The 26,800-nt window shown below is 41.2% G+C and overlaps 2 protein-coding genes across 7 annotated transcripts in view; one reads left to right on the top strand and one right to left on the bottom strand.

The window, feature by feature from the left end:
- DCP1B (decapping mRNA 1B) overlaps positions 1 to 26,800 on the bottom strand; it is a 68,164-nt gene that overhangs the window by 26,265 nt on the left and 15,099 nt on the right. For 4 of the 5 annotated variants that reach the window (XM_059726518.1, XM_019489512.2, XM_019489510.2 and 1 more), the window contains exon 4: positions 462 to 528. The exons of the other annotated variant lie outside the window; for it this stretch is intronic. In XM_059726518.1, the coding sequence (XP_059582501.1) occupies positions 462 to 528 (67 nt within the window). The remainder of the gene's footprint in view (positions 1 to 461; positions 529 to 26,800) is intronic. 5 annotated transcript variants of the gene reach the window in all.
- Positions 11,806 to 26,800, top strand: part of CACNA1C (calcium voltage-gated channel subunit alpha1 C) — a 774,332-nt gene continuing 759,337 nt past the window's right edge. For both annotated transcript variants that reach the window (XM_059726516.1, XM_059726515.1), the window contains exon 1: positions 11,806 to 11,963. In XM_059726516.1, the coding sequence (XP_059582499.1) occupies positions 11,825 to 11,963 (139 nt within the window). In that variant the 5' untranslated portion in view covers positions 11,806 to 11,824. The remainder of the gene's footprint in view (positions 11,964 to 26,800) is intronic.

The following is a 26,800-nucleotide window of genomic DNA, read 5'->3' on the forward strand; positions in this document are numbered from 1 at the left end:
GGGAAGGAGTTCACAGCTAGTGTGGAAAAGGTGTACAAAATGCAGTGAACCTGCAGGCATCCTTTATGACTCCAACTTTGTTACTTTATTTTATACTCCTATCAGTTATTCATTTTACAAACATAAGTCCCAAAAATAGGGGGGGAAAATTATGTGTTCCGATGCAAAGAGGTGTTCTCTCATTAAAATATCCTTCAAACCAACCTTTTAGATGTTATAGGATAAATTAAATGACCCATTACTCTGATATAGTTCAAGAGTTAGATACTATTGTGTAAAAGTTTGTATTCTATTACCTATTTATTTCTAAATATTTATTTTGCAATAGAAGTGAGACACTGAATCTTATTTCAACATTCAATATAAAGCTAGTGTAGAGAAGTACACCACCATTCTTGTGATATAACGTGCATGTATGTATAGAAAAAGCACAAAAATCTTGTTTACCCATTGTCACTTACTTTTTCATGAGCTCTGCAATTCTTTGGCATTCTTCCTTATCATAAAACCAAATCCCATAAATGGACACTGTAAATGCACATCAAACAAAACTATGAGCATCTACTCACACACAGTGCTTCTCCTGACAGCAATTCTAGCAGGAATGCACAGTTAAAGGTGATCTGCAAAGGATTACTTTCTAAAATATTTGTTTCCTAACGAAACTACAGGAATATTAACTTTAGTTTTCCTCTATTTTGCTGGACTGAATACTGGATGTCTCAGAAGATGCATACTGCTGCTCTTCAAATGTATTGGGGAGACAGGAATGTAGAATCCTTTTCTTGACAATCTTAAGTTAAATGAGTATTAAGAAAAAGTGAAATTAGTTTCCTTCCCAAACTGCTTGACTTTCACTTGCTTTACTTTTGTCATACCATTTTATTAGCTCTCCAGTTACCAGTGTGTTAGAGGTAGACAGAACATGAATTAGTAATTTAAAAAGCAGCAGAAAAAACACTTAAAAACAAAGCAACCTTTCAAAGCCCTTCTTGCAGTGTATATCAAAGTGTTAAAGAAGCACAAACCCTGTTTTCCCACTTTGCAGGTCACCTATGATACTTGTTTGCCTCCTTCCACAGAAACCAGTATTTACTAGAGGATGGAATTAACTCTAGGACTAGAGAAATCTTTCAACCTAGTCCAGACTTTGGATCTGACTTTTGTGAAAAAAGTGCCTGCAGCCTTTCCCAACAACATAATTTAAAGGTATTCATAACAGAGAGTCCTTAAAACATCCAGACTTAAATCCTGCCTGCAGCACTAATGAAACCATGATTTCAGCAGTAGCCATAATAGAGTTGTAGGTAATGCAGCTTCCTTGTTCAGTGTAAACAGGAAGTTTTTCCACTCAGAACCATTTTATATAATTGTATTACAGACTGGCTGTGGGGATAAATCTATAGTTCTGCTTGGCTCCCACATTCCCAGAGATAAGCTTCTGCCCACATTGGTCAGGGTAACCGTGCATATTGTAACCTCATTATGATATGGTTACTGCTAGCATGACTTCAAGCATAGTAGGGATGGAGTCTTATTTGAAAAAGAGGTAAATGGATGCAGATGAGAGAATTTTAAAACACTCGGAGGGACTGGTTTTAAAATCGCAGCCAGGGATCCTGTAACTCATGCTGTATTACAGTGACCTAATGCAATCACTCCTTTAATTCTAACTACTGTATCAATTTCTACAACTTCAGAGCATAATGAACGTTTGGCATGAAAAGTTTAACTTAAAAGGGCTTTGTTAATATTTGAAATTACTTTACAGCTGTAACAGAGAAGTGCAATTAATCCCCCTTCTCCATTTCCCCTTAAATCTTCAATCATTTGCTGTCACTTGTGTAACTAAAATTGGTCCATTTTAAAGGTACTTTTGTAGAGAAACTTTAACTGGAAAACAGTAACCAAATGAAATAGAAAAAAATGCACACCTAACCCCCACAACCTGTTGTTAGGCAGAGAACAACAAATTTAAAAAAGTCTGGTGCATATTGTTATTAATTCCTAGAGCAATTTCTAGATTTCCATTTTTTAAGAAACTTGTCTAAACAAGTCATTTTACAAAATAGGTGTAGTGATGGTTCCAAAACCCATATATAAATATAACAGAATGAACTGTTGCTATGATCACTGTAAATAATGTGGACTTTATACAGAAAGGAAAATTAAATAGAAAATGAAGTTTGTATTTAAAAACGATTGAGATTACAAACCCATATTAGTATATACCGGGAATGTTAAAATACCAGTCTTTAAAAAACAAACAAACATGAACTGTTTGCAAGATCCCAAACTACTAGCACAATAACCATAAACTTTTTATTTTTACACAAAATATTTGAAAAATGCATTTGTCCATTTGATACTATTTACACTTAAAATAATACAATATCTTATTCCCCTAATACAAAATGCTAGTTGTCAGATGAGATGAAAATCCAGTTTAGATTGAAGTATATTTGATGACAGCTTTCAAACACCTGAACGGTGATTACAGCGAGGATAGAAATAGGCTTTTATCAGTGACTGTAGGGGAAAGGATTAGGAGTAACAGCCACAAGCTGCAGCAGGGGAAAATTTAGGCTGGAGATTAGGAGGAACCGAGTATGAGAATGGTCAGGCATTGGAACAGGATACCTAGAAAAGTTGTGGATTCTCCACACTTAGGAATTTTCAAAAGCAGGTTGGACAGACACTTGGCTGGGATTGTTTAGTTAGAGATGATCCTGCCTTGAGCAGGAAGCTGGATGGGATGAACCTTCCAGCCCTACTTTCCTATGATCCCACTTTTTAAGTATTTTTGCCAAATAGTTCTAAGGATCTGCATGGGTGAATCTAGGATTTTGAAAAGGGGAAGGGGGTGCAGGTGGTATGATACATCATCACAGAACACAACACTTATTAATAACATTCTAGTTTCTTTTTAATTGGCAAAAATATACAGGCAGTCCTCAACTTATGTTTTGAGTTACAATGCTTCGCACTTACAATGCTTATAAATTGACATCAACTTTCTGACGTCAATTTCGACTTTACAATGCTTGATCTGATGCAATGCCACAGCACCAAACAAGTTTGCTGGGTCACTCACCTCCCTGGAGAACATCTGTCCAAATTTCCTTGGACACTTTCTTTAAGAAAGCAGACAAGACTCCAGAAAAACCTGCAGCCAAGACTCCTGAGAAGACTCCTCCAACCAAGAACCCTTTAAAAAGTTCAACCAAGAGCCCTTCAAAAGATCCAGCAAAGTCTCCACAAAGAAGTCCTTCCAAATCAATGCAATTGCTATTTACAATATAAATACATTAATGTGGCTGTATTACTCATCTATAATTGATTGAGTACAAAATTCTGGGTCATTTTTTGTGAAAATAGGGTATTGGGCCTTGGTTCAGGAACGAATCCCCCATTTATAACATTGTTTCCTATGGGAAAATCGGTCCCAAGTTACAACATTTCAACTTAAGACGTGGTTTTCAGGAACCAATTGTGTCCTAAGTCTGAGGGCTGCCTGTACTTAGGACACAGAGCTATGTTATTCAGCTTATGATCTAAGTGATCGTGGCTGTGCCGTATGTGGTGCCACAGACATGTCCGCAGCACCACATTCTGTACATTCAGTTGTCCTCTGTGCTTCAAGAGGGTGGGGGAGTGACCCCTGGATATCCAGGGGTTAAAAAAACCCAGGGGGGTGGGGAGTGGAGCAGTGCATATGGGGGCAGCATGCGTCACTCAAAATCAGAGCCTGGCTGGCCAGAGCCACACTCCACTGCCAGCCAGGCTCTGCATGGCAGGATTGCTGCTGCTGCAGCCCCAGGAGGCCCCTAGGACCTCAGGTAAGGCTGCTGGACTCCCCTAATCCACCCGGGGTAATTTGCCACATGCCAGAGGGCACATGGCACAGAAACTCCCAGAGACAACTAGTGGCAGCACATGGTGTGTCACTGATAGTTGTCCCTGGGAACCAAACATTCACGCACATGTGGACACAGCCAGTGGAGCAGCAAGCTCCACAGTGGAGAAGATGGACAGCATAGCTCAGCTTCCTGCTGCCAATCCCCTGTGAGATCACACCATCGCAGGTCAGATCTGGCCTACAGGCCATAGGTTGTCAACACCTGCCTCAGAGTGACTGGTTTGGAGAGGTATGAATTTCTGTAGGCAACAACCTCCTTTTTCAGCTATGAAAAGAACTGGCAGAAAGAAAGAGTTTTACAGAGAAGGGAAAAGGGGGAGGAGACATTGCTAAGAGGTGGGTTAACTGGATCATATTAGATGAATGAGGCAGTTAACACCTTGCAGGACACTGAAGTTAATAGTAATGAAATAATCCATAGTCTCTATTGAGACCATGGTTAAACACAAGCCTGTCTGTGGAAGATTTCTTGTTCTGCCAATTTGCATTCAAGTTGATTTTTAAAAATCTTTTGTTCAAGACAGCTACTCTGGAGTCAGTAAGGGAATGACTAGGGAGGCAAAGTGCCATAGGCTGTTACGTGTCTGTAGAACTGATGTAAAATCCATGTCCATATATTCTTCTACGTAGGGATTGTCCAATGTGACCAATGTAGACAGCAATCAAAAAAATCCATGTCATGTGCACAAGACAGATTAAATTCCAACCCAAAATTTAACTGCTTACATTCATATGAAATGCTTGCAATCTTTGGAAACATCTTTTAGAATTTATATGGTGGCCATCTGGTTATAAATCCCAACCAAATAATTTTACCAGAGACACTCAAAAGTCTCATCTAAGGTTGTTTAATGGATTACTATACAGAAACCAAATTCTTTAGTGTTTAAGTTACAAGCTGAAATTCAGTTAAAAAGTTTCCTTCTCAGAAGTCTTATATAGTGGTTTGTACTTTCTGGCCACCCCAGCAGAGACGCGATGTTTCACAGAACATTTTGATAAGCAAAAGTTTGACCACTCATATTTACTAGAAATTACAGATGACAATTTCTAGTATCTCAAGATTTTTGAACAAAAAGCAAGCTCTAACCTTTAATGATGGAAAAATCTATTATACCACCTATGGTAAGTAGTTTTAGCGGTCAATTACCCTATTAAAAATATGTGCCTTATTTTTTTTTTAAGTTTGATTTGTCTAGCATCAACTTCCAGCTATATTTATACATTTGTCAGTATGACTGAAGCACCCTTATCAAAGTTTCATTCTCACTGCAGGTACTTACACTGATCAAGTCACTCCAACTTTCATTTGGCTAATCTACATGGCAAATCTCCAGGAATTCATGTAATGAGAGATATTTGCCAATCCCTTCGTCATTTTTACAGTGTTTCTCTAAAACCACTCTACTTTAGCAACATTTTTTCTGAACTGTGCACACCATGACTAGATTAAATATTCAAGCAGGAGATGCACCCATTTAAAAACAGAAGCAATATAACCTTCTACTCCTACTCCAAATTCTGTTAATACATTCAGGATTGTATCAGTCCTTCTAGCCAGTCCTTTAGTTACTCAGCTGCTTATTCACTATGACCCCATGTCTCTCTCAGTCTCCTACATTGCAAGTATGGCCCATACTCTTTGTTCCTGGATATCTAACTTTACATTGGGCTACATTAAAATCCATATTGTTTACTTGCACCAACTCAGAAGACATGAAATTATTTTGTACCTGAGACTTATTCTTGTTATTGCCACATTTTTGTATCATCTGCAAACTTTATCAATGATAATTCTGCATTTTCTTCCAGATCACTGGTAAGCATTAACTAGGACAGGGCCAAGAACCCCTGTAGAAACATGTGTTTAATGACAACTCCATGTTTACAAATACATCCTGGGATCTTGTTTTATCTGGTGATTAGCTGAGGGTGTGATAGCTTCCCTCCTAGATCTGAGGAAGGGCACTTTGTGGCTGAAAGCTTGTCTAACATCTCTCCCAGAGACAGTCAGGCCCATAAAAAAAATATCACCAATGCCACCCTTGCTTATAACATCTCAGGATCTCTCAGCCAGTCTTTACTTTAATTTAAGGTATAATATATTAATTAAAATATATAGAGTTGTATAGAGAAACAGATTTAATTTACAACCTGTGCCTCATTTAATGCAGAAGTTAGGAGGCAGGAAAGTGAATGAAGCAAAGGACAATAGGGTGAGAAGGAAGGGGGTCATGGTAAGAAATACTGTTCTGGATAATGATTTTATCCCCTTCACTGCCATAGCAAATCATACACAATATTAGGCAAGCTGCCTTAACTAAGGTTTGATGGATGGCATTTAATCATTTATTCTTCATTTTCTAGTTGCCTGATTTACGGAAGTGCTGGCTACTGACAGCTACAACTGAAGTCAATGGGAGATGTGCTTTCAACATGGGAAGTACTTCCGGGGGGGGGGGGGGGGGAATAAAAACCCCATTCCCTAGTCATTTCAAATTGGACATGCAAAATTGGTGGATTTTTTCCCCTAATCACTCTGTGCATAAGCTCTCAATCTACAGAATGAGATACCACCCCTCTTTACATCTCAAAAGATTTATTATGTAAACAATAAATCGGGAGCCATGGAAATTAATGCTGCCACCTTTCTCCAACTGACAAATTTCTGGACCCACAGGATAGATTACATGGTTCCATGGACCAGATCCAGCTCACATCTGAGCTACGCTTTTTAAAAGAAAAAGAAAAATGTAAACACTGAAATAATAAGGTGTTCTTTCGCTAGCCTTGCTTTGGAAATGGCTGGACCATTTTTGCACAAACATTTTGTTTTTATTTAAAGAATTTCCAGCTTGTGGAAGACATACAGCATGAAAAATGTCAGCTCTAACTGTTCAAATATGACAAAATTAGAAGCGACTGAAAGCTGGGGTAATAATGGGAAGTGTTGGCAGCCTTAGTCATAGGGAGTACTATCAGCCACACTCATATCACCATCTTATGATTATGCCCTCATCCTAAGGTGACTTGAAAAAGATTTTTAAAAATATACATGCACTCCCCTCTCCCCCAGTATATAAAACAACCTTTAAAAAGTTGCCATTTTGCTTTGCTTTTGACAGTAAATAACCATATCTATTTTAGTCTAATGTTTCTAGACAAATCCACAGGCAATTAGAAAATGTGTTTATGATACTGTGAACACCAATGAACTACAACCAAACTAATTTGAACACGGGAGTAATTTTTATTCAGACTGGTTAAAACGCTGTTTTTTACATTAAGAATAATTCAAAGATCTAAAAAGCTCTTGAAAGAAAAGGTCTCCATTAAAATTACACAATTTACTCCTTTGTTGAAAGGCTGATAAAGATCCCTGGCTACTTATCTACGTCATTTTTAGCATAAACAAGACAAAATGGTATTTCCATTATTTCAAAAGGAAAAAGAATACCCAAAATACAATATATATATATATATATATGTTCTTCACAGTCACTGTATACAAACACACAGAAATACTTGGAGGTAACTGGGAAGACCTCTTAGGCTTAACAGGGTACCTTGACAGACAAAGAAGGAATTGCTCAAACAACTGCTCAAGAAACCTTCTCCTAAAGCAGATGGTTAGAGAGTGGGCAGTGTTTGGCAATGCTGTTAAAGTCAAGATATAGTTTCTTGGGTAGAGGCCTCACCACCATCTGTTTAATTGTGCCTGGAACCATGCCTTAGAATTGAAGCATTTAACAATTTTTGTTATTAAAATGGACCCAAAACCTTACCTTTGGTATTTTACCAGCCATGAAGGGCGGGAGTCCAACTTACAGATTGTCAAATATAGTTACAACACTACATTTAAGACTTCACGTGCAAAGTAGGGAAACTCAAACAAAGAAGGTGGTTTGTTTATAATACCTTGCCCTTGGCATTGGCCCAGGTGCCTGGATTCAGTCAGCTTTTTCAGAAGAAAGAAAATTCTTGCAAAAAAGTCTCTCCTCTGTGGCAGAGTCATGCAAAATGCCCTAAATACTAGTGATGCACCAATAAAGATTTTCTCGGCCAATACCAATGGCTGATTCTTAACCAGCCACATTGGCCAATACTGATCTGATAACTGATGTACAGCAATGCAGTTGGGCAGCTAGGAGAGCAGCATCCTGCTGGGAAGTCTGTCGGGGGGAAGGGGTATAAGAGGGGGCAGATCAAGGCCCCCACAGTGAGAGACGGAGTGGGGCAGGGGCTGGGAGTGCTGCCCAGCCAGGGTGGTGAATAGGACCTGGGGCCAGGAGCAGGATGGAGCCATGGGCAGGTCATCCAGGGGATCAGCTCATTGAATGAGCTTTAGATCAAGTGCCCCCGCTACCATTTTTAAGCACTGAGACACTTCTAACCAGAGTGGAACTGAACACAGAGGTGGGTTACCTGCATTGGGCATGGGGCTCTCTGCTCTGCTGCCTTTGCCCTGAGAGACCTGTACTGGCTGCATGCCCCCTGCCCACCCAACAGCAGGTGGCACAATTAACCGCCCCCACTGCTGTGAGGTGGGCCGGGGATGCGCAGATGGTGCAGGGCTCCTGAGCAGAGCACAGAGCCCCAAGCAGCAGAGGGAAGGGGGGGGGGGGGCGGGCACGGCAGCTATAGCCACCCAAAATTTGCCTTAGCATAGCCACCCTCCCAGCACTGGCGCCTCCTGCCTGCCCCACGCAGCTGAGCCTGCTCTGCTCCCGCTCGCTCTGAGCCCAGCCCAACCCTCTCCACTAGGAAGAGGCTGGTGCCGCTCCTGGCCCTGAGCCCACAGTAGGCAGCTCGCATCCGCCCCATACACAAATCTGGGGCACATGCCCCTCCATGCCTCCCCCAGGAATGCACACAGAAGCAAGTAGCCGCTCCCTGTCCTCCCTCCCCACACCCCATAGACGAGCCGCCCATAGCTCTGTCCCGCTCCCCGCCCTGGGTCCCATTCACCACCCTGGCTGGGCAGTGCTCCAGGCCCAAGCCCCAGATCCACTCCCTCCCTCACCATGGGGGCCTCAATCTTCCCCCACCCTCCACACCCCTTCCATCCCCCATGCTCCTTCCCCTCCAAAGACTTACCCCTGCAGGGCACTGTTCTCTATGCTGCCTGGCTGCATTCCTGGCCACATGTATGTGTGAAGCTGCGTGCATGCATGCGGCGTCTGGGGGCCCTGGCCAGAAGGCATAGTATATTTATCAGTGACATTATTGGTTACACCAGCCAAAAAAACCCGACAGCCGATAATGTTATTTTTTCTTTTATCGGTACCAATCCAATTTGGCACCGATATACCAGGGCACCTCTACTAAATACCTTAGCTTATGTTCATTCTGTAAGTAAGTTTTAGGTCTCATCGATACATCTGTAAAGTTTTGAGCAAAGGCCATTTAATGAGTTAGTTATTTCCTCTGGAAGAGCTATAAAGGCAAGTCAACCTCGCTAGACTTCTAAGGAACAGTTCTACTGATGGCCCAAAACATGGAGAAAATGAGGCAACTCATTTCCAGAGTCATAACACAGGAACAGAAAAGTTCTCTATGCCGTGATCAATCTTAGTGTGCCTGTTCTTGTACAGGCATTATATTTCCAGCTCCTGCCATTTCAACAGTAAACAATTACATGGAAGTAAGTGATTTGTAAGTCCTAGTCTTTCAGTGGCTGCAAATACCAAATTCTGGTAATTTCACAGTAACTGTAACTTAACAAATAGTAAAAGGCAGTCCCTAACTCAAAGAACTTACAATATAGAGTCAAAATAGACATATGGTGGAAAAAAAGATTGGGATGCAGAGACTAGGATTAGGACAGAGACTGACTTGCTGATGACTACATTAGGAAGTCTCAAGCAGATTCAGAAAAAGTCAGATCCCTGGAGTCAACTGAAAGACAATCCTTCCTTTCCATTAGAATTATGGTTTGATGGAAAAGCAACTCAATAAAAGATCTGAAATAATTATTTAATAGATTTCACATTAGGACTGGAAGGGACCTCAGGAGATCAAGTCCAGCCCCCTGCCCACACTCTCATCTTCCATACCAGCAGAGATCATGTCAAGACTTCACCTCCAAATAGTGATCTAACTATAAAACTAGAAGCCTATCATCACATATATCTAGGCTGTAGTATATATACATATACTATATGTATACCTAAACAGGTAGCCATAACTGACCAGCACAGACTTTAGGAGGCAAGAACAAAGTCAGTCATTTTCACCCCCTCCTGCATTTGTTCTACAGGCTTTATTCCCAGCTATGCCGACTTTTTTTTTTTTTTAAACATTACCCCAACTATGAAATCTAAAGTGGGAAATTATCTCTTAAAACAGCATTTTTCAACCCGTGGGTTGCAAGAATATTTAAGAGAGTCATAAGCGAGTCCCAGAAAACTGCAGGAAAGCATGGGTTTCCCCTTGCAGGCTGCCAGCATTCCAGCCTGCAAGGAGCTGCTTGGGGCAACTAGAGGTAGTGGGAGCATATGCATTTGTACACACGCATGTACGTGGCCGGCATGCAGCCAGGCAGGGTCATGGAAGCAGCCCCATGAGCTGGACGCAGGCAAGTGTATACTGGTGCTAGGGGAAGGTGGCTGGGTGCCAGGGCTGCAGCAGGGCAAGGTGGGTAGGCAGGAGACGCCTGCCCCTGCAGCAGGGGAAGGGGGCAGGAGCGGTCATTTGAGGGCGGTAGAGAGTGGAATGGTCTGGCTGGTAGCATCGGAGCTAGTGCCTGTACTCGCAGGGGCAGGGCGGCCAGGAGATGCTGCCTGGAACAAGGCAGGAGCCCAAAAGCAGGGCAGGGAGTGCCACAGGCCTCCTCTCCTCCCCACTCCAGCCCGTGTTGGGGCCAGGCTCACTCCGCCACTGCCCACATGAGCCAGAGCTGCTGTAGTCACCATGCTCTGGCCTATGCGGGCTGGAGGGCGGGGCAGGCAGTTGCAGGTTGGGAGTGAGGGGTATCAGCATGGCCCGGGAGGGCAGGGGACTGTGGGTCAGGTGTGAGGGGCACCGGCAGGGCCAGGGGACAGTAGGCTGGGAATGACCATCAACCTTTACAAAATGGGTCCCGGTACAAAAAAGGTTGAGAATCATTGTCTTAAAATATAGGTACAGTACTCAGTGGTAAGCAAAGTACACAGGATTAACATCTGCCAATGAAAAAAAGAATCTGGGAGATGTTAATCCTTAACAGGTTCTCAAAACTCACTATGTGGCCCTCCAGCTGAAATAATTTTCCACCCAATATAAGATGTAAATGATTTTGCATTTGTGTTGTAGGACACATTCTTTCCTGTATTTATCGTCCATGTTTTGAGAGACTGCTACAAATGGAGAATTAGTATTAAAAAAAAAAAAAAAAAAAGAAGGCCAGCATTCCAGAATAAGTTTTCTATGTCAGGCCTGAGGTTGGCTCACCCCTAGACAATCCTATCTTTCTCCAAACACAAGAGAATCTTATCAGAGGAGTTAGTGGCGATATACAAAAACCAGAGATCATCATGAGTCAGTGAGGTGATGAGCTGACAGGCGGATGGAGCCCATTATCTTCACTTCTCAATCCAAGTTTTCCCGTAAAACCACTGGGGGAGGAGAGGGCTTTAACCAAGCAATAAGCTCAGAGAAGAAAAGGATTAGGAGTGAAGAGCTAGGAAAGAAAGGATAACGTAAAAGATACTGGTCAGATTTCTAAGAGCTGGAAAACAGTTTCTGGGCAAAAAAACTATTAGTAATTTTGTTCAGAAAGTTTTACAAGACTGACCATTCAATATTTCTGCAAGTTTGGTGGCTACTAAGGTTAAACAGTTCTAAAGGAAGAAGACACTGACAAGTAAGAACCTACTTTTGTTCTGAGTTAGGTAAAGTTCTGCAAAGCTACTTGGGAATTATAACATGTTCCAAGCCTTCAAGCGGCAAGCCACCTCTGCATATCAGCCACTACCTAGCCGTGTGCCAGGTGAACTGGAGGTGAAGTATAAGGGCAAGCTGGTGCACGAGACTCAGCTCAACTGCTTCTATATTCCACCTGGAGGTAAGATCCTCTTGTACAGAGAAATAGCATGGGTAACTATTGTGCTGCATAATCCTTTACTATGTAAATAGAATCGTCAACTCTGTGTGCGAAATGGCCTTATTAAACTATTTGTTCCAATAACTGCTGGTAACATATTTTGAAACTGTGTCCACATATGTGCTGGGTTATGCAGTAGATTGTGCTCTGGTAATACTCAAGTCTATAGAGATAAGTAGCCAGGCAGCTTCTCTGGGTAATGAACTATCTTTTAAGCATCTAATTAATCCTATTCCAATCCCATCAAAAGAAAGGGAGAAATTTTAGTAAAAATACCTGACTCCAGAGTTTAAATGAAATTCCAGGCAAGATGTGTAGACATAAACTTCACCAGGGTAAGCAAGGATAAAAGAGCTTTTTCATTTAAACGAAACAAAGAAATAAAGCCAGCATCTGAAGGTTCAAAATAATAAACACAGGCTAGATACAGACATTCAAAAAGCCAGGGGTGGAATTGATCTAACTTGCATGGTTTTCTGTAAGCAGCGTAGTTTAGATCAGAAGTGAACAGAACGCACATTTGCCCTTTGGTGGTGGTGGTGGTGGGTGTGGGGTGCAAATCTTAGACCGGGGTCCCACGATTTTTAAACCAGTCTGTGTGCACCAAACTTCTGTTATTGGTATAGACTGGTTTCTGAACACTTATACCAGTAAGTATAATGTGTATGCCTGGCCCCAAAGAAGAAAGGGTTATTTGAAAAAAGGAGGCCGTAAGATCTATTTTTAAAGAACAATTAGTTACATTAAAAGGCATTTTTTTCCAATCTCCATTTTCCAGACTTAGTATATACATAACCCATATTTTCACTGACCTGGGAACAACACAGCTTATCTACCATTTTATCCTATGCAAGGAGGTAAAGTATGGGGAAAGGAGAGGGGAAAGTCACATGAAAAGTGCCCTTTTAAAGAAAAAAAAAATCAAGCTGTTCCAACTTTAACTACTGAGTTTTCTGCATCGTATGTGTATCTTATCTTGAAAAGATGTGCGGAATTCCCAGTGTTGGCAGCACACTCAGCAGTAAAATGTCCTCCAGACCAACTAATATGCTATATAGGTACCAATATCCATAAATGGGAAACTAAGGCTGTGATAAGCAAAAATGCACTGAAATATTTCTCTTTCCATTCTATGCAGAATCCTGCTTCTCCATACATTATCCACATTAGTCTTTTACCTAAACAGGGATATAATCCCACAAAAACAGGATCATTACCTGAAAAAAAATGCACAGCATTATCATCTTTAGCCCTTGTTTCTTCTCACGTGACAGTTTTGTTGACTTAAAATCAGCATACATGATTCTATATGGCTGAAAACTCAGGTTTGTAGAGACTTTTATTGGTTACCACCTTCAAATCAGCTGAAAAGAATACTTATACCACTATAGCAAAATATGGTTGCAGTTACCATTCCAAAATCATTACCAAGAGAAACTAATTTTTGTGTATATAAAACTTTCTAAAATATTTGCCACTTCAGTTGAAAAAGACTACCATACTCAACCCCAACCTCTCCAAATTTAAATGGCCTGATCTAAGCATTGCACTGTATTGAATCATAGTAAGGGGGAAAACAATATTTTTATGATTTTTTACTTATAAAAAAGTAGAATTACAATAACTGACAAGAGAACATCATTTAAGGAAAACATTAACAGTAAAAAAAAAAAAAGTTATTAGAAATTGAAATCCCCAGCCACTCATTGGCCTTTGTACACTTGGCATAGTTGCCTACCCATATGAATAAAAAGCAAAAATCCTAACTACTTTGATTGTTTATCAGAATAGGTCTAACCAATGTCCACTACTGAGGGGAAAAAGGAGAATTATGACCAATTGGTAATCTTATCACTCCATTTATTCATTACTATAGTTTTTCATAAACACACACACACACACACACACACACACACGGCTTATTTCCTTTGCAGTAGACACTTCTGTGCTCTTCAATCTTCACACTGTGCAATAAGGACTTGATCTTGCTGACTGGAGTCAGTCAGAATTTTGCTAAACTTCAGTGGGAGCAGGACTAGGGATTATATTCTATAAATGCAAAGCCGCTACCTAGAAGACAGCAACAAAAAAGACCATGATCTGTGAAATCTGCCTGCAGGGAGGTATTGTGGTTTCAGAGTAAAAAGCAAAATAAGGCCCCAGAGCTCCCCTGCTGATTAAATTTCCAGTATAATAGTTAAGATAACTGAAGTCCTTAATGTTTACAGTTACAGATCTTGAAAAAAAGAAATCAAGTTTAACAAAACTTGTGAATTGGGTAAATAGCTCTAAAAACAAAATTTTTATAAATTATTTCCCTAACGTAGCTAACTTTATTCTTTCCTGGTTTTACTTGAGAAATTCCTGTCTTGTTTGTTACAACTATCAAATGGGCTAGGAGGCATGGAAAACAAGGGGGAAAGTTTTAAGATCATACAGGATTGTTAACCATTGTTTTTGTGAGACAATTTAGAAACTGACTGAGGCACTGTGAAGCTCACCTGAAAGTTAGGCAAGACAAAAAAACAAAAAAAGTTCTAGTTCTCATAGGCCAGGTACAGACATTACATTTTACTGGTATAAGTGATTGGAAACCAGTCTATACCAGTAACAGAACAGAAGTTCAGCATGCATAGACTGGCTTAAACATGGACTAACCTGGTTTAAGGTTTGCCGCCCTCACCAGAGGGTGAGCGTGTGTTGCGTTCACTACTGATCTAAACTATGCTGCTTACAGAAAACCATGCAGTTTAGATCAATGTCTGTGCTAGCCTCAACGACTACAAAAATTTGAGACCCTTTCCCTGTGGGTGCTTCTGACAGAACACCGTGTTCTGAGGTGTTCTCTCCTAAAAAGCTTTTTTTAGATTGTCTTCACATTTATATTAAAAGGCTTTTAAATAGCCTAAAAGAATGGAATGCTGAAGAGGTTTTAAGATGGGGAAAATTAATGGCACGAAAAGAAATGCGGACAAAAAAGCCTCCTGTTAATTGCATTCTTAATACTACTTTAAAGTCATTTAAGAGAAAAAGCAACTAAATTACATACTGTACATATTTGATAGTACCCAATGTATGACAAACTATAACATCATTAAGCTATATATATATATAACCAGTAAAAACAGATTAGAAAATATGAGAACATGACATAGCAAATGCTGAAAATTTTATCTAATAATGTCAAATCAAGAAATGGAAACCTAATTGTTTCATTAAACCATTTTCTTCTCATTCAAATAAAACGGCGACAAATGTCCATGATTGGTAATGTCAGCATTTAAAGTGTTCTCAGCTAAACTGTGAAGGTTTCACACTGCTGAAAGGAATTGCCCTTTCTGGAATACATTCACACCTTCATAGGGATTATTTTCTAGCAGACAGAGTCCTGAATTCTTCTATGAATGGCTCATGCTCTAAAAAAAGATCTAGACTGTGTTTTTCTTCAAAGATGCCCATTAAATTTCTGTCATTTGGTATTTTCTTTTTGACAAGGAAGTTCATTTAGGGCTCAGCTTTGGAAAATCACAAATTTTTGTATCTGGACATTGTCCAGTCTCAGGATATGCCATTCCAAATGTGTAACCCAACTTTAGCTAAATGGTGGATGGGAGTCCGTCTCAGTCAAGTGACCTGGTTTTCACTTAAAAGCAATTTTGTTGCGTATAAGCAAAATAGTTATGTTTTAGGAGGAGTCTGAAATCTCTCTCTCTCAGGAAGCTGAAGAGATAGCTCAGAAATGCAGTTAAAATCCAAAGTTAACTCTAACAAGTTATCTTTTTAATTCCTGGAGTATGAAAAAAGGTAAAGGGTGTGTGTGTGTGTGCGCGTGCGTGCGTGTGCAGATTACTGAGATAGACTGTATTGAACAGAGTTAGAAATGTATTTAAATTACAAAAACCCACTGCATCTCTAATGCAGTTGTATTACCACCCCCCCAACAGTTCCTACTGTTAAATGCACAATCCAAAAGAGCTTATTTTTAGTCCAAAAACATTATGAAAACTGTAAAACTAAATGCAGTCACTTTTTCTTTAACATTATTTAATCATGAGAACACTCCTAGGGTGGAAAACTTTCCTGATAAATAATACTTTCCATTTCAGAACTGATACTTTTAATAAAGGAATTCATCCATTCTTTTGTTAGGCTAAGAGCAGGTGGTCTAAAATATGTCCAACTTCTTTGTCATAATGGAAACAGAAAAAAAAACTATTGTCATTTATTGATCTACATGCAGAAGACAAAACTCAAACTATGTATGGAGTACTTTTAAATGTCAAAATGTTGGTCTCTCTCAGATTATAAAGGTAAGGTGTGGGGGGGGAGCTTGGGGGGGCAGAAGGTGAAAAAGGGGAAATATACAGTTTAAAACATGATTATTTTCTCATATCCCTTAAGTATGTCCAAGAGTCAACAAAAACATGGAATCACTAGTATAGATGTATACTATACTAAGAAAATTTGGATCCAACCCAACAGTCTGGTAGGCGAAGGCATGTATTTTCATATATCTAACCACATATGGTGAACTAGGCCATCTGAAAGCCCACTGAAGTGAAACACTTGTTAGCCATCTAACATTCTTTTTACCATATTTCATGTGTATAATTCAGGTTTGGAAGCCCAATTTTTAAGTCTTAAAAATCAAACTCAACTTATATACCGTGCCCCCTCCCTCCCCCCCCAACACACACACACACACACACACACACACACACACACACACACACACACACACACACACACACACACACACACGCCTGGGCTTAGCTGGAGCAGCCCCATTCCCTGCGAGTGGAGCTGCCTGGACTGCACTAGCACTGCTTGCAGGGGATGGAGCTGTACCAGCCAAGCACCAAGCCGCTCGCAGGGGATGAGGCAGGGCCAGCTGAGCCCAGCCCGTCCCTATCCCCTGCAAGCAGCTCCAGGCTTGCAGGGGATGGGACTGGACCAGCTAAGTGCCAAGCTCGGCCCTGACTTATACACCGTGCCTATGAAAAGTCTTACCTTTCAAATCAGAAAGTCATCGGTCAGCCTATGCACTGTGAAATACAGTATCTACATTCTTTTTAATTAGAAGGGTGAACTGAAATGAATATATTCTAACAAAGAGCCTCTAAGATAAGGAAATCTACTTTGCAGTCATTTAGACCCAAAGACAAGGTCTAGTTCAGGAATGGTAAAATGGCGGATCCAGCCAGCAGATAGACTCTATTTCCCAGCAGGCCCTATCTGCGTGGCTGTGGCCGATTTCCATAGAGACCTCAGCAGCAGCTGCACTGTGATGGCATGGGGCCAGGGTGTCTATGGAGACAGTTTAATCAGAAATAGACACTAGCTTGTCCAAAAAGCCTCCTCTTGCTCCTGGGTATGGACCTTGAGAGACTTCCACCCTTCAGACCAACCATGACAACTGAGCAAAGTAAACACATTCACTGCTACTAGCAGCAAAATAAGAGGCAACAGTCTGGTTAACAATTTTTAAAATTCCGAGTTGAACTAGCGGCAGTTAACAAAGAAACTCAGCTCCTACGAAATAGTGATTGCACTGTTTGAAAAGCTGATGTTGGGTCTCTCTAACGCCATTTATCACTATGACTTTTATTATAATAAAACATCTAGAAATCCTGAAGTCAGGCTCCTATTGTAGAACTCACACAAGCAGAGTCTGGGGGTTTGTCTTTTAGTGACTAGACCAATTGGGCAATTCTGCTGGTGTCTGAATGTATAAACCTGGTCCGTTAGCTCTATATTACAAGCTAATGCCTTCAGATCCTAAACTCCTAGTTTCATCCCAGTATGGATTTCACTGTATGTGTGCCAAACAAAAACAAAGACAATGCCCCGAACAGTTTACAGTCTATTCAGAACAAATTAATAAGATAGACAAGAAAAACTTTAGGATACAAGGATAATGAGATGGAACAAACAAACAAAACTTGAAATGCAGAAGTCTTGGTTTCTCTTGCCTGATCCACAACAGAGGTAGTTAGCTATATTAGGCTAAAGGTAGGCAGAAGGCAGGACAAGGTGGCACCTCATAGACCACAGGTGTGCAAAATATGGTCCGCAGGCTGTATCCGGCCTGCCAATTGAGCCTATCCAGCCTGCCAGCCACTAGCGGGAGCCTCATGAGGGAGGGATGAGCCCTGTGCTGCTGTGCTGCAGCCAAGGCTAGTTTGGGCAGCATGCAGACTCCTCTGCCCCACTCCTGCCTTCAGTCCTCCTCCCTCGCCTGGCTTCCCGTTCCCGTTGTTTAATCCTGGCAGCGTGACTGCTAGCAGCCAAGGCAGCACGGGACAGGGTATGATGTAACGCATTGAGTAGCCATCCTGACTGCTCACCACGATAAGCTGCTGCCACCAGAGTGCCACTAGGAAGTGAGTCCATGTTGGTAGCAGGGCGGGGGCTTGGCTTGGGGCAGCCACCCCCAACTTTCATGGTGTGGTGTGGTGGCAGCAGCTCATGTTGGGCAGGCAGGATGGCTACTCAGCATGCTCCATCATGCCTTGTCCCACGTGGGTCCAGTGCCAACAGGAAGCTACCACAGTCCTGGTGCAGCTGGAAGAGAGTGATGGATGCAAGGGAGTGGAGAAGTCTGCATGTTGCCTAGCCTGGCCCTGACTGACGGAGCAGAGCAGCACAGGATGCAGCCCTCCCTCAGGCTTCTGGCTGCAGCTGGGGGGTTGGATAGGATCAACTGGATAGGATTCCCCCCCGCCCCCCTGGTCCTCAACAGCTCACCAAAACTCATTAAGGGGCCCTCCAACCCAAATAAATACCCACCCTTGTCACAGACTAACTTGTTTAGAGAGGCATAAGCTTTCATAAGCTACAGCCTACTTTGTCGGATACTATGAATGGCTGTGGCCTACAAAAGCTCACCTCTCTCTCTAAACAAATTACCCTGCCTTCTACCCAACTAAAAACACCAATTAAGTTATCCATGCTAGAGTAACCATTCATCTAGGGATTCTTATAACAAAAAAGCAGCTAAAGAATTTTGGCATGCTGAAAAAGAAGTGTGACATCAAAAGACCTGATAAGACTGGTATTTAGTTGTTAGCTCCAGGACACTGACAAATAACCTTTAAAAATCCAGCTATCATAAAACTGAAGAATTTCAATGTAACCCCTAGCTTCAAGTTATTATTTTTTAATGAACATTCAAATTCCCTATTAAAAATCTCTCTTAGCTATGATTTTCCAAATCTTTTGGGATTTTGGAAGCTTCTCTGAAAATTTTGACTTTGAATCCAGACAGGAAAGTTGAGTTTCTACAAGCTCTATTTCTCTATCGCTGTTTTGTGTATAATGTGTGTATTTATGAAATGGCTCAGCAGATAACTCTGAAATGGAACGAAAAATGGAAAAGATGCAGAAGTCTGCCATGGAAGTGAGGGCAGCACATATCTTCAACCAAAGAAACTGGGTCAGATATCAGATCCTCAAAGCAGGACAGTGAATGGCAGATTCCCGATTTTGAAATTTCTACTGTTTTTTTCTAACAAAAAAGGGAAGAATTAACTCTGTACTTTCAGACTTTTAATGCACAACATACCTTGTAAGTATTTGATTTACTCAACAATAAATCTATTCCACAAGGAAAGCCCTTATTTTCCTCAAGTTTCCTCTCTAGGACTGGATCCACATGTTAATTAGCTTCTCAGAATTTAAACACCCCTCCCTTCCCCCCTCCCATGCCAAACGCTTTCTATGTTATCAATATAAACTCCTAAATGTTAATAGGACTGAACTTCCTTCAAGCCATACTAAAAATCTAACAGTCCTGGTAAATTTCCCTATAAATGCCAGCCAATCCACAGTTGCCACATTACAGCTAAATTGAGATTCTGATCTATCACTGCATAATAGTGTAAAATCTCCTGAAATGCAGATAAATGTACCTTTGTTGCCTTGTCATTCAGTTTCTTTCTCTGCATTCGATACCTATTAACTATATCTGATAATCTGTCCTAGGTAGTAAACTGCCTGTTTTCAAGACTGAATCTTTACTGTTTTGTTCTGGCAGTCAGAACTCTTCGGTAGACCTCCTGCAATTTGGAAATATATAACTTAATTGTAGCCAGCTCTCCAAGTTCTATAAACATGGAACAGAATAAATGGCAAAGGAAGAGCAAGCTGCTAAATCCCAAAAGGCAGAGCGTAACTGGTCTGATGTGTTCCTCAGAGATTAAGATACTCTGAAATCTTACTATAATTAGAAACTTGAATTAGATGAACCAATCATCTAATCTGGTATAGTGATATCTACTAACTGGCATAAGGGCATTACATAGTAGTGCTGTTGTATCCATGCAGGCTACAGGAAACTTGCAAGAAGCATGGCTTCTTTGGTGTCATCATTTGTTGGAAAAAAATTTCATTTGGGAGAGATGTTAGACAAGATTTCGGGTACAAAGCGCCCTTTATCAGACCTAGATAGTAAGTGACAGATCTCTGCAGGTTTTTGGTTCCCAGCACTGGTCTCCTCACAACATAAATACTACAGATGGGGGGAGTGAGGGAGTATAGACATTCTGGATTTATTGTTAAACCCTGACAAATCTTATCAATAAAAGATTTAAGCCAGGATAGTATTTTAAATCATAAGGGACATTTATACACATGCTCCGAGAGCCGCCCTAATTAAAGTACCTGCAATGTCTTGTTTATTGGTGTCCCTGCTCTTCAAAATGACGGTGGGGTGCTTTATCTAAAGCTCATCGAACGAGCTTTAGATAAAACACCCCTGCTGCCATTTTGAAGTATGGAAACACTGATACACGAGACGTGGGGGCTTGCTGGAGCATGATAATTGTATAGGTACCCAAGATGATTTAACCAATGGCACAAAACAAGAGTGTCAGAAAAAGGGAGTGTCACTAATACCTATTGTAACTATCTAAAGTTTGAGAACCATCTTAAAAACTTTCCCATCTCTATGTGTGTTCAGATGTCTAGACACGGCAGTAGCTGTTGCCAGCAACTATAACCGAGTTTGAGCTCTCACTCCTGGCTTCTCAAGGTACAACCCCGGTACTTTAAACAGACGAACATGCTTTACTGGGAAATATAGGATCAGAGAAAATGTTCACTTGCATAGCTTCCAAAACCTGCCTAAAAAGCCTTGGGCAGGGACTGTGGGTACCTGAGTCAATGTTTTTAAGTACTCTTTTAACATTAGGTTACACAGACAAAAACTGATACAGAACAATAGATAAAATCTGAAAACAGTAAAAAATAAGACATATTTTAATTAGATTTTAAATCATTATAAACAGTAGCTGTAAATATGACTCTGGAAAGTCCCCCCCCCATTGCTAACATATATTGGCTGCAAGGCAGTCTTTCTTTTCTTAAAGGATAAATATAATGCACCAAGTATGTTGGCAGACTTATCCGGAACAATAATACCATCCCTTGCTGGCGAGTGCATTCATTTCAGATTACGTGATGTAATGAACTACAGATACACATCTGCATTGAAATTAAATTTGTTTCAGGAATTGTTCATCAGAAAGCTGCAATCACCAGACTTGACAGGATTTACTTAATCCCTCAACCCTACTTTCAGATTTTTTTTTAAAAGGTGTAAATTTCAGAAAAGTTGAGTACTATTTTTTTCTATAGGAAAGCAAGCTGTTAAAATAAAGGAAAATGTTGATTTAAAGCATGTATCACTGGAAGATAAATACTGCAAATAATTAGAGTACATAACAGCCAGTTAAACAAAAGGTTCGAACAAAGATAATTTACTTCCACTAAGCCAATTTAGTTTGTGTGGTGGGCCTTCTGAGTAGTTACTACCAAATATCCTTCTTCTAGCAGCTGGAGACAAGAAGTTAAAAGGCACTGACAACTCCGTAAAAAGGAAACAGTTCTGACCGAATATGCTAATTAATATGAAACTAAATAAATAATTAATAAATAAAACCAGTCCCCTAAAAATCTCAATTTAGGGAGAACACTAAAAATAGAAAAATGTGATTAAAATGATTTACAAGATTGCACAAGGGAGAAATTAAAAGCCACACTGTCAGGATGAAGGTAACTATCAAAAACATATTTTTAAACTTATTTTATTGTAGCAAAGTCTTTAAATATATATGAAGGAAAGAAAGTACTTCCCTAGAGATCTTTGTACTCCACTCAAGCAATCTCAGGTTAGGCCATCTGGATGGACTTATACAAGGCTAGAAGCCAAATTAACAAGTAAATTACTTTTCTCTTATGCTTTGGAAGTCAACTCAGACAACTGGATGCACAACCCAGTCTACCTACAAACAGAACAATCTTCTCACATTTACAGCATGCAACAGCTTCTAGCATTTGTCCTTTGGAAAAGGTTAGAAGTAGCACAAAAAGACCAAGACAGAGAAAAGAGCCTTAGGAAAAGCAGAACTTGGCCATATTTACTCAAATAGAAGACAACCCTGACTATAAGATGACCCACCCATAATCAGATTCTATATATGGAAAATGTATAAATTAGTTATAAATTTTCCAGGTAGAAAATATAATTATTGCAACTTTGTCTTCAATTTGTCCCCCTTCCACTGTCAGCAGAGAAAAATAAAATCAAATCAGGAGGGTGGGGAGGTGTCAGGTAGCCCATTTGCTCTCTGCTTCCCCCCAACTTTTTCCCCCAGCAGCTCTTTCCCTGCCTTCATACTATCAGGCCCTGCTTTCCCTGGGCTCATGGAAGTGAGGAATGAATTTGAAAACAATGATCTTGAAATGAAACATGGTTGTAGTAATTTGTATACAGAATCCACAGACTTAATTCATCCAGAATTCATGCATGTTACCTCTTTTGAAACTGCTGCAAGTTTTACCACAGGTACTCCATAAACACACTTTTAGGCAGCATTTTGGTACCTTCATGATATTAGTAAAAAGCCAAAGACTCGTGATTTACCATATATGTAGTTAATTGGGCTGGACCCAAGCAGAGTCAACAGCATTTCAAGCCATGATGACCCCACAGCTCAGTCTGTGTGTGTACTCCAGATAGCCCCGCAACACAGGAGCCATGTGCTAATCTTAGTCCCCACACATAACTGGAACTGGATGTTCTTGTTACAAGTCCTGGGATCCTCCACAAATTTATATACAGATGAGGCACAGGAGAACCTGGTTTGGCTTCACCTCAGAGAGGATGGGGCCACACTAATCATATATGCCAGGCTGAGAGAGGGGGTAATTCAAGGATTCTGCATGAACTGTTTGGGGCCTTATTTGGTGATGTTTGCCAGGCACAGAAGCCTAATGAAGAAACAGGAATCATTGGAAATGGGAAAGAAAGGTGCAGCTCAGCTGTGGGAGTGAAGAGGAAGTAAAAATGTTATGCAATGTGGTGGCTTACCAGGACTCAGGGCTGATGGGGACTGAGCTCAATGGGCACTACTATATATCCTTATTCAGATGGTTCGCTCTAACCTATTCTTCTCATTCGCATGTTTGCATTGTAGGCCATGTGTTTTATAATCCTGCTCAGTGCTGGCTGCATTTTAATCAAAATCATCAGCACCACTGCTGAGAAATGCTGCTTCTGACAGCAGTTTAATGATAGACAGTATATTTAACGAAGTTTCCTTGTAAGCAATTATAAGACTAGGGGCTTTTTTCCACGTGCCAATTGGGGGAAAAAACCCCTCATCCTGCATTTGAGTAAATATAGTAAGTAAGGGTCCCTATACAAAATTCCAGAACACTGCTAACTAATCAAACAGGGTGCCTGTACATGTGCGGGGACACTGCTCTGATGCGCTGTAATTACACTGCATCACAGCAGACTTGCTTAATGAAGTCTGCTGGAGCGTGCTAATCAGCGTGCTGCAGCAGCCTCCGCGTCTCATGTATTCAGTGTCCCTGTGCTTCAAAATGACAGCAGGGGCACTTTAACTACAGCTTGTTGAATGAGCTTCAGTTAAAGCGCCCATGCAGCCATTTCGAAGCGCGGGACCCTGAAAACATAAGACATTGCGGACGTTTTAATTAGAGTGGCTCTTGAAGCCACTCTGATTAAAGCCCCTTCCACCCCCAGAACACGTATAAAAACACCCACAGACACTAGAAGATGGTCCTTAAAGGTGAGAAGTCATTTGATACCAGTCTGTGACTTGATGTTGCAGAGGTGGGAGGGGAGGAAAGGAGGGAAGCATTCAGATGACATCCACAATTAGCTTTAGGTCCCAGAAGGCTCAGGAGTGCAAATCACAGGAGACTGGACTTTATCCACTGCCTTAAGGAATGTCACTATATCCAGGGACATCCAACAGGGGGATGATTTTGCCTCCCTGAAGCACAAATAGCTTATACTTAGATAGCTGGTACTCAAACTGTACTAGGCTATTTAGCAGGGAAAAAAAGAAAAAGAAAAAAAAAAGAAAAAAATAGCAACAGCACCAGCACAGCTAGGGCAGTGGTTCTCAACTTCACTAGATTCAAGGGCACCCCTCAGAAGATGCCAGCTGTTAGTTTTCATTTGTTTTTTGACTGTGGAAAAATAAAAGAGTGATTCCTTTGTTCAAAGAACTCAAAGTCTACAACAGGTCAGAATGTTTTTTAACACTATGCATTCCTATTTGAAATCTTTCGGTTTATCTGGGAAATCACGTGTAGGTGTTTGCACACCTAACCGTGCTAACATTGATTGCATGACGCCCTTCAAAGGATCTCATGGCAGCCTGGCTGAGAATCACTGAACTAGGGCTAAGTCAACTATCTCGACACAAAGTCCTGAAAAAAGACCATTTCTGGATTAATATGATAGCAAGCTGGGGAGCCCTTCTTTTACAGAGTGATAAGTCAGGCGGAACCAAGTAGTTATTGAGTTCTGGTGGAGCAGTTGGCCCCAGCAAGAGAGATGCATCCAGAATGAAAGGCTGAACAGTTACACTGGCTAAGAAGCACTATGCTTGCACTCTTACACCATTACCAAAGGGAAGATGGAAGGTGCAAACCAAGCCAAAGTGCAAAAGGGCACTGGCTTACAGGTTAAGAGATGCTAATTTGCAAGGATATGGTAATTACTGTATTGCATTTAGTAGCAATGAGGCCCATTAGAAAGAAATAGTTACCAGGTATGTCCAAAGTATGGGCACAATTATATTGCATAAAAACATCCCCTTGATTTGTGTGTTATACATCCTTGTTACCTCTGTTCTTAAACTCAGATTTGCAAGGTATTTGTGCCCTATTACAGATCTGAACATCTACAAGCAAAATAGAGCTGCAATTTATTTGGGGTCACTATGTGTTACTGCTGTATCATCATAATATAAACAAGTAGCTTTAATAACATACTTCATAAACGTTGCAGATCCCTAGGCAATTGACTGTGACTCAGACCGTTCATCCCAGTCTAGTCTGCTTGACTTATAGCCTGCTGGGAGATAAAGGTTCTTTCTAACCACTGAAGGGCCTGGTAAGTTTCTGCTTCTATGTCCCACTTTCTTGCACTCCCCAGTAGATAATACAGATGATTAAGGGACAATTTTAGTGGAACGAAGTGCTTTGCCCTTCCAGTGGTACAGAAGAACTAAAATCACAGCATACTCCTTTAATTTTCTAAAAATTGATTGGTAAGGATTTTTTACAACAAAAAGCTGCAGTCCTAAGCAATACAACCCCAGCTTGAAAGACTCCTTTTCTACAGAGGGAGACCTAGAAAGGAGATGTACAGAATTCTGTTCAGAAAGGAGTAATTTCCAGCCCAGAAGAGAGAGACAAAGAGCAGCAGCCAGATTTAGAAGAGGTACAATCCTAAAGATTTAAAATTCAAGTAAGTTTGAAGGAATTAAAGCAACTTTTCCTTCCAAAATATAAGCAATACTCTATTTTGTGCACATAGTACTGTGGTCTGCCTTTTTCCTTCATGTTAAGCATGTTTTACATACTTCCTATTAGACTGGTTCCTCATTTTTGTTAACAGACACAGGCTAGCGCAGTGATTCTCAAGTGGGGCCCCATGAGATCCTTTGAAGGGTGATGCAAGGTGTGGAAGGAGATAAGCAGATAAGGGCAGGCTCAGGCTCTCCCTGCCTGACTGCTTCCCGTAACCCAGCCCCCAATTGTGTGGCCCTTCTGCAAGGGGTAAGCACTGTAATAAATTAGTTTTGAAATGGGGTGCTGCTCCATTCACAAGAGTTATGGAGGAGTACCTTGACTCAGAAAAATAAAAATAAAAATGGAGAACCACTGAGTTAACATAATGACAAGATCTTTATTCTTATTTCTTAAATCTAACACAGAAAAGTAAGTTGTAGTATATACTAGAGGTGCACCGATACATTGGTCCGATATCGGATCAGTCTCGATATGAAGAAAATTGTCTATATCAGGTATCGGCCCTATGGGGCAGATAATTTGGCCGATAAATGCCTGTGCTGCCCACCACCGCAACGCAGCATGGAGCAGAGCTGGCAGCGTGGAGAGCTGCCTCCAGCTGGTAAATTGGAAGGTGAGGGTGGAGGAAAGGGGCTTGGGGGGGGGGGGGGGGGGGGACACGACAGTTCAACACCCCCTGTGGTGAGGGAGGAGGCAGGGGCAAGGGCAGACACTGCCCAGCCAGGGTGGGGGTGTTGGATGGAGGCACAGCTCATGGGGTGGGGGGCAGCTCCTGCCACTGCTTGCACCCCGGGAAGGCAGGGGGTGGGGGCGTGTACCCCCAGTTCTGTGTGGTGCGGGATGGGCTGCAGCTATGGCGTGGAGCCAGCGCCGACTGGCTGTTCTCACCAGGGGCTGGGCTCGGAGCGGGCTCTGGCAGCGCTGGAGGAGGCTGTAGCCAT

The sequence above is a fragment of the Alligator mississippiensis genome, chromosome 4, assembly GCF_030867095.1.
Source record: "Alligator mississippiensis isolate rAllMis1 chromosome 4, rAllMis1, whole genome shotgun sequence".
NCBI classification, from domain to species: Eukaryota; Metazoa; Chordata; order Crocodylia; family Alligatoridae; genus Alligator; species Alligator mississippiensis.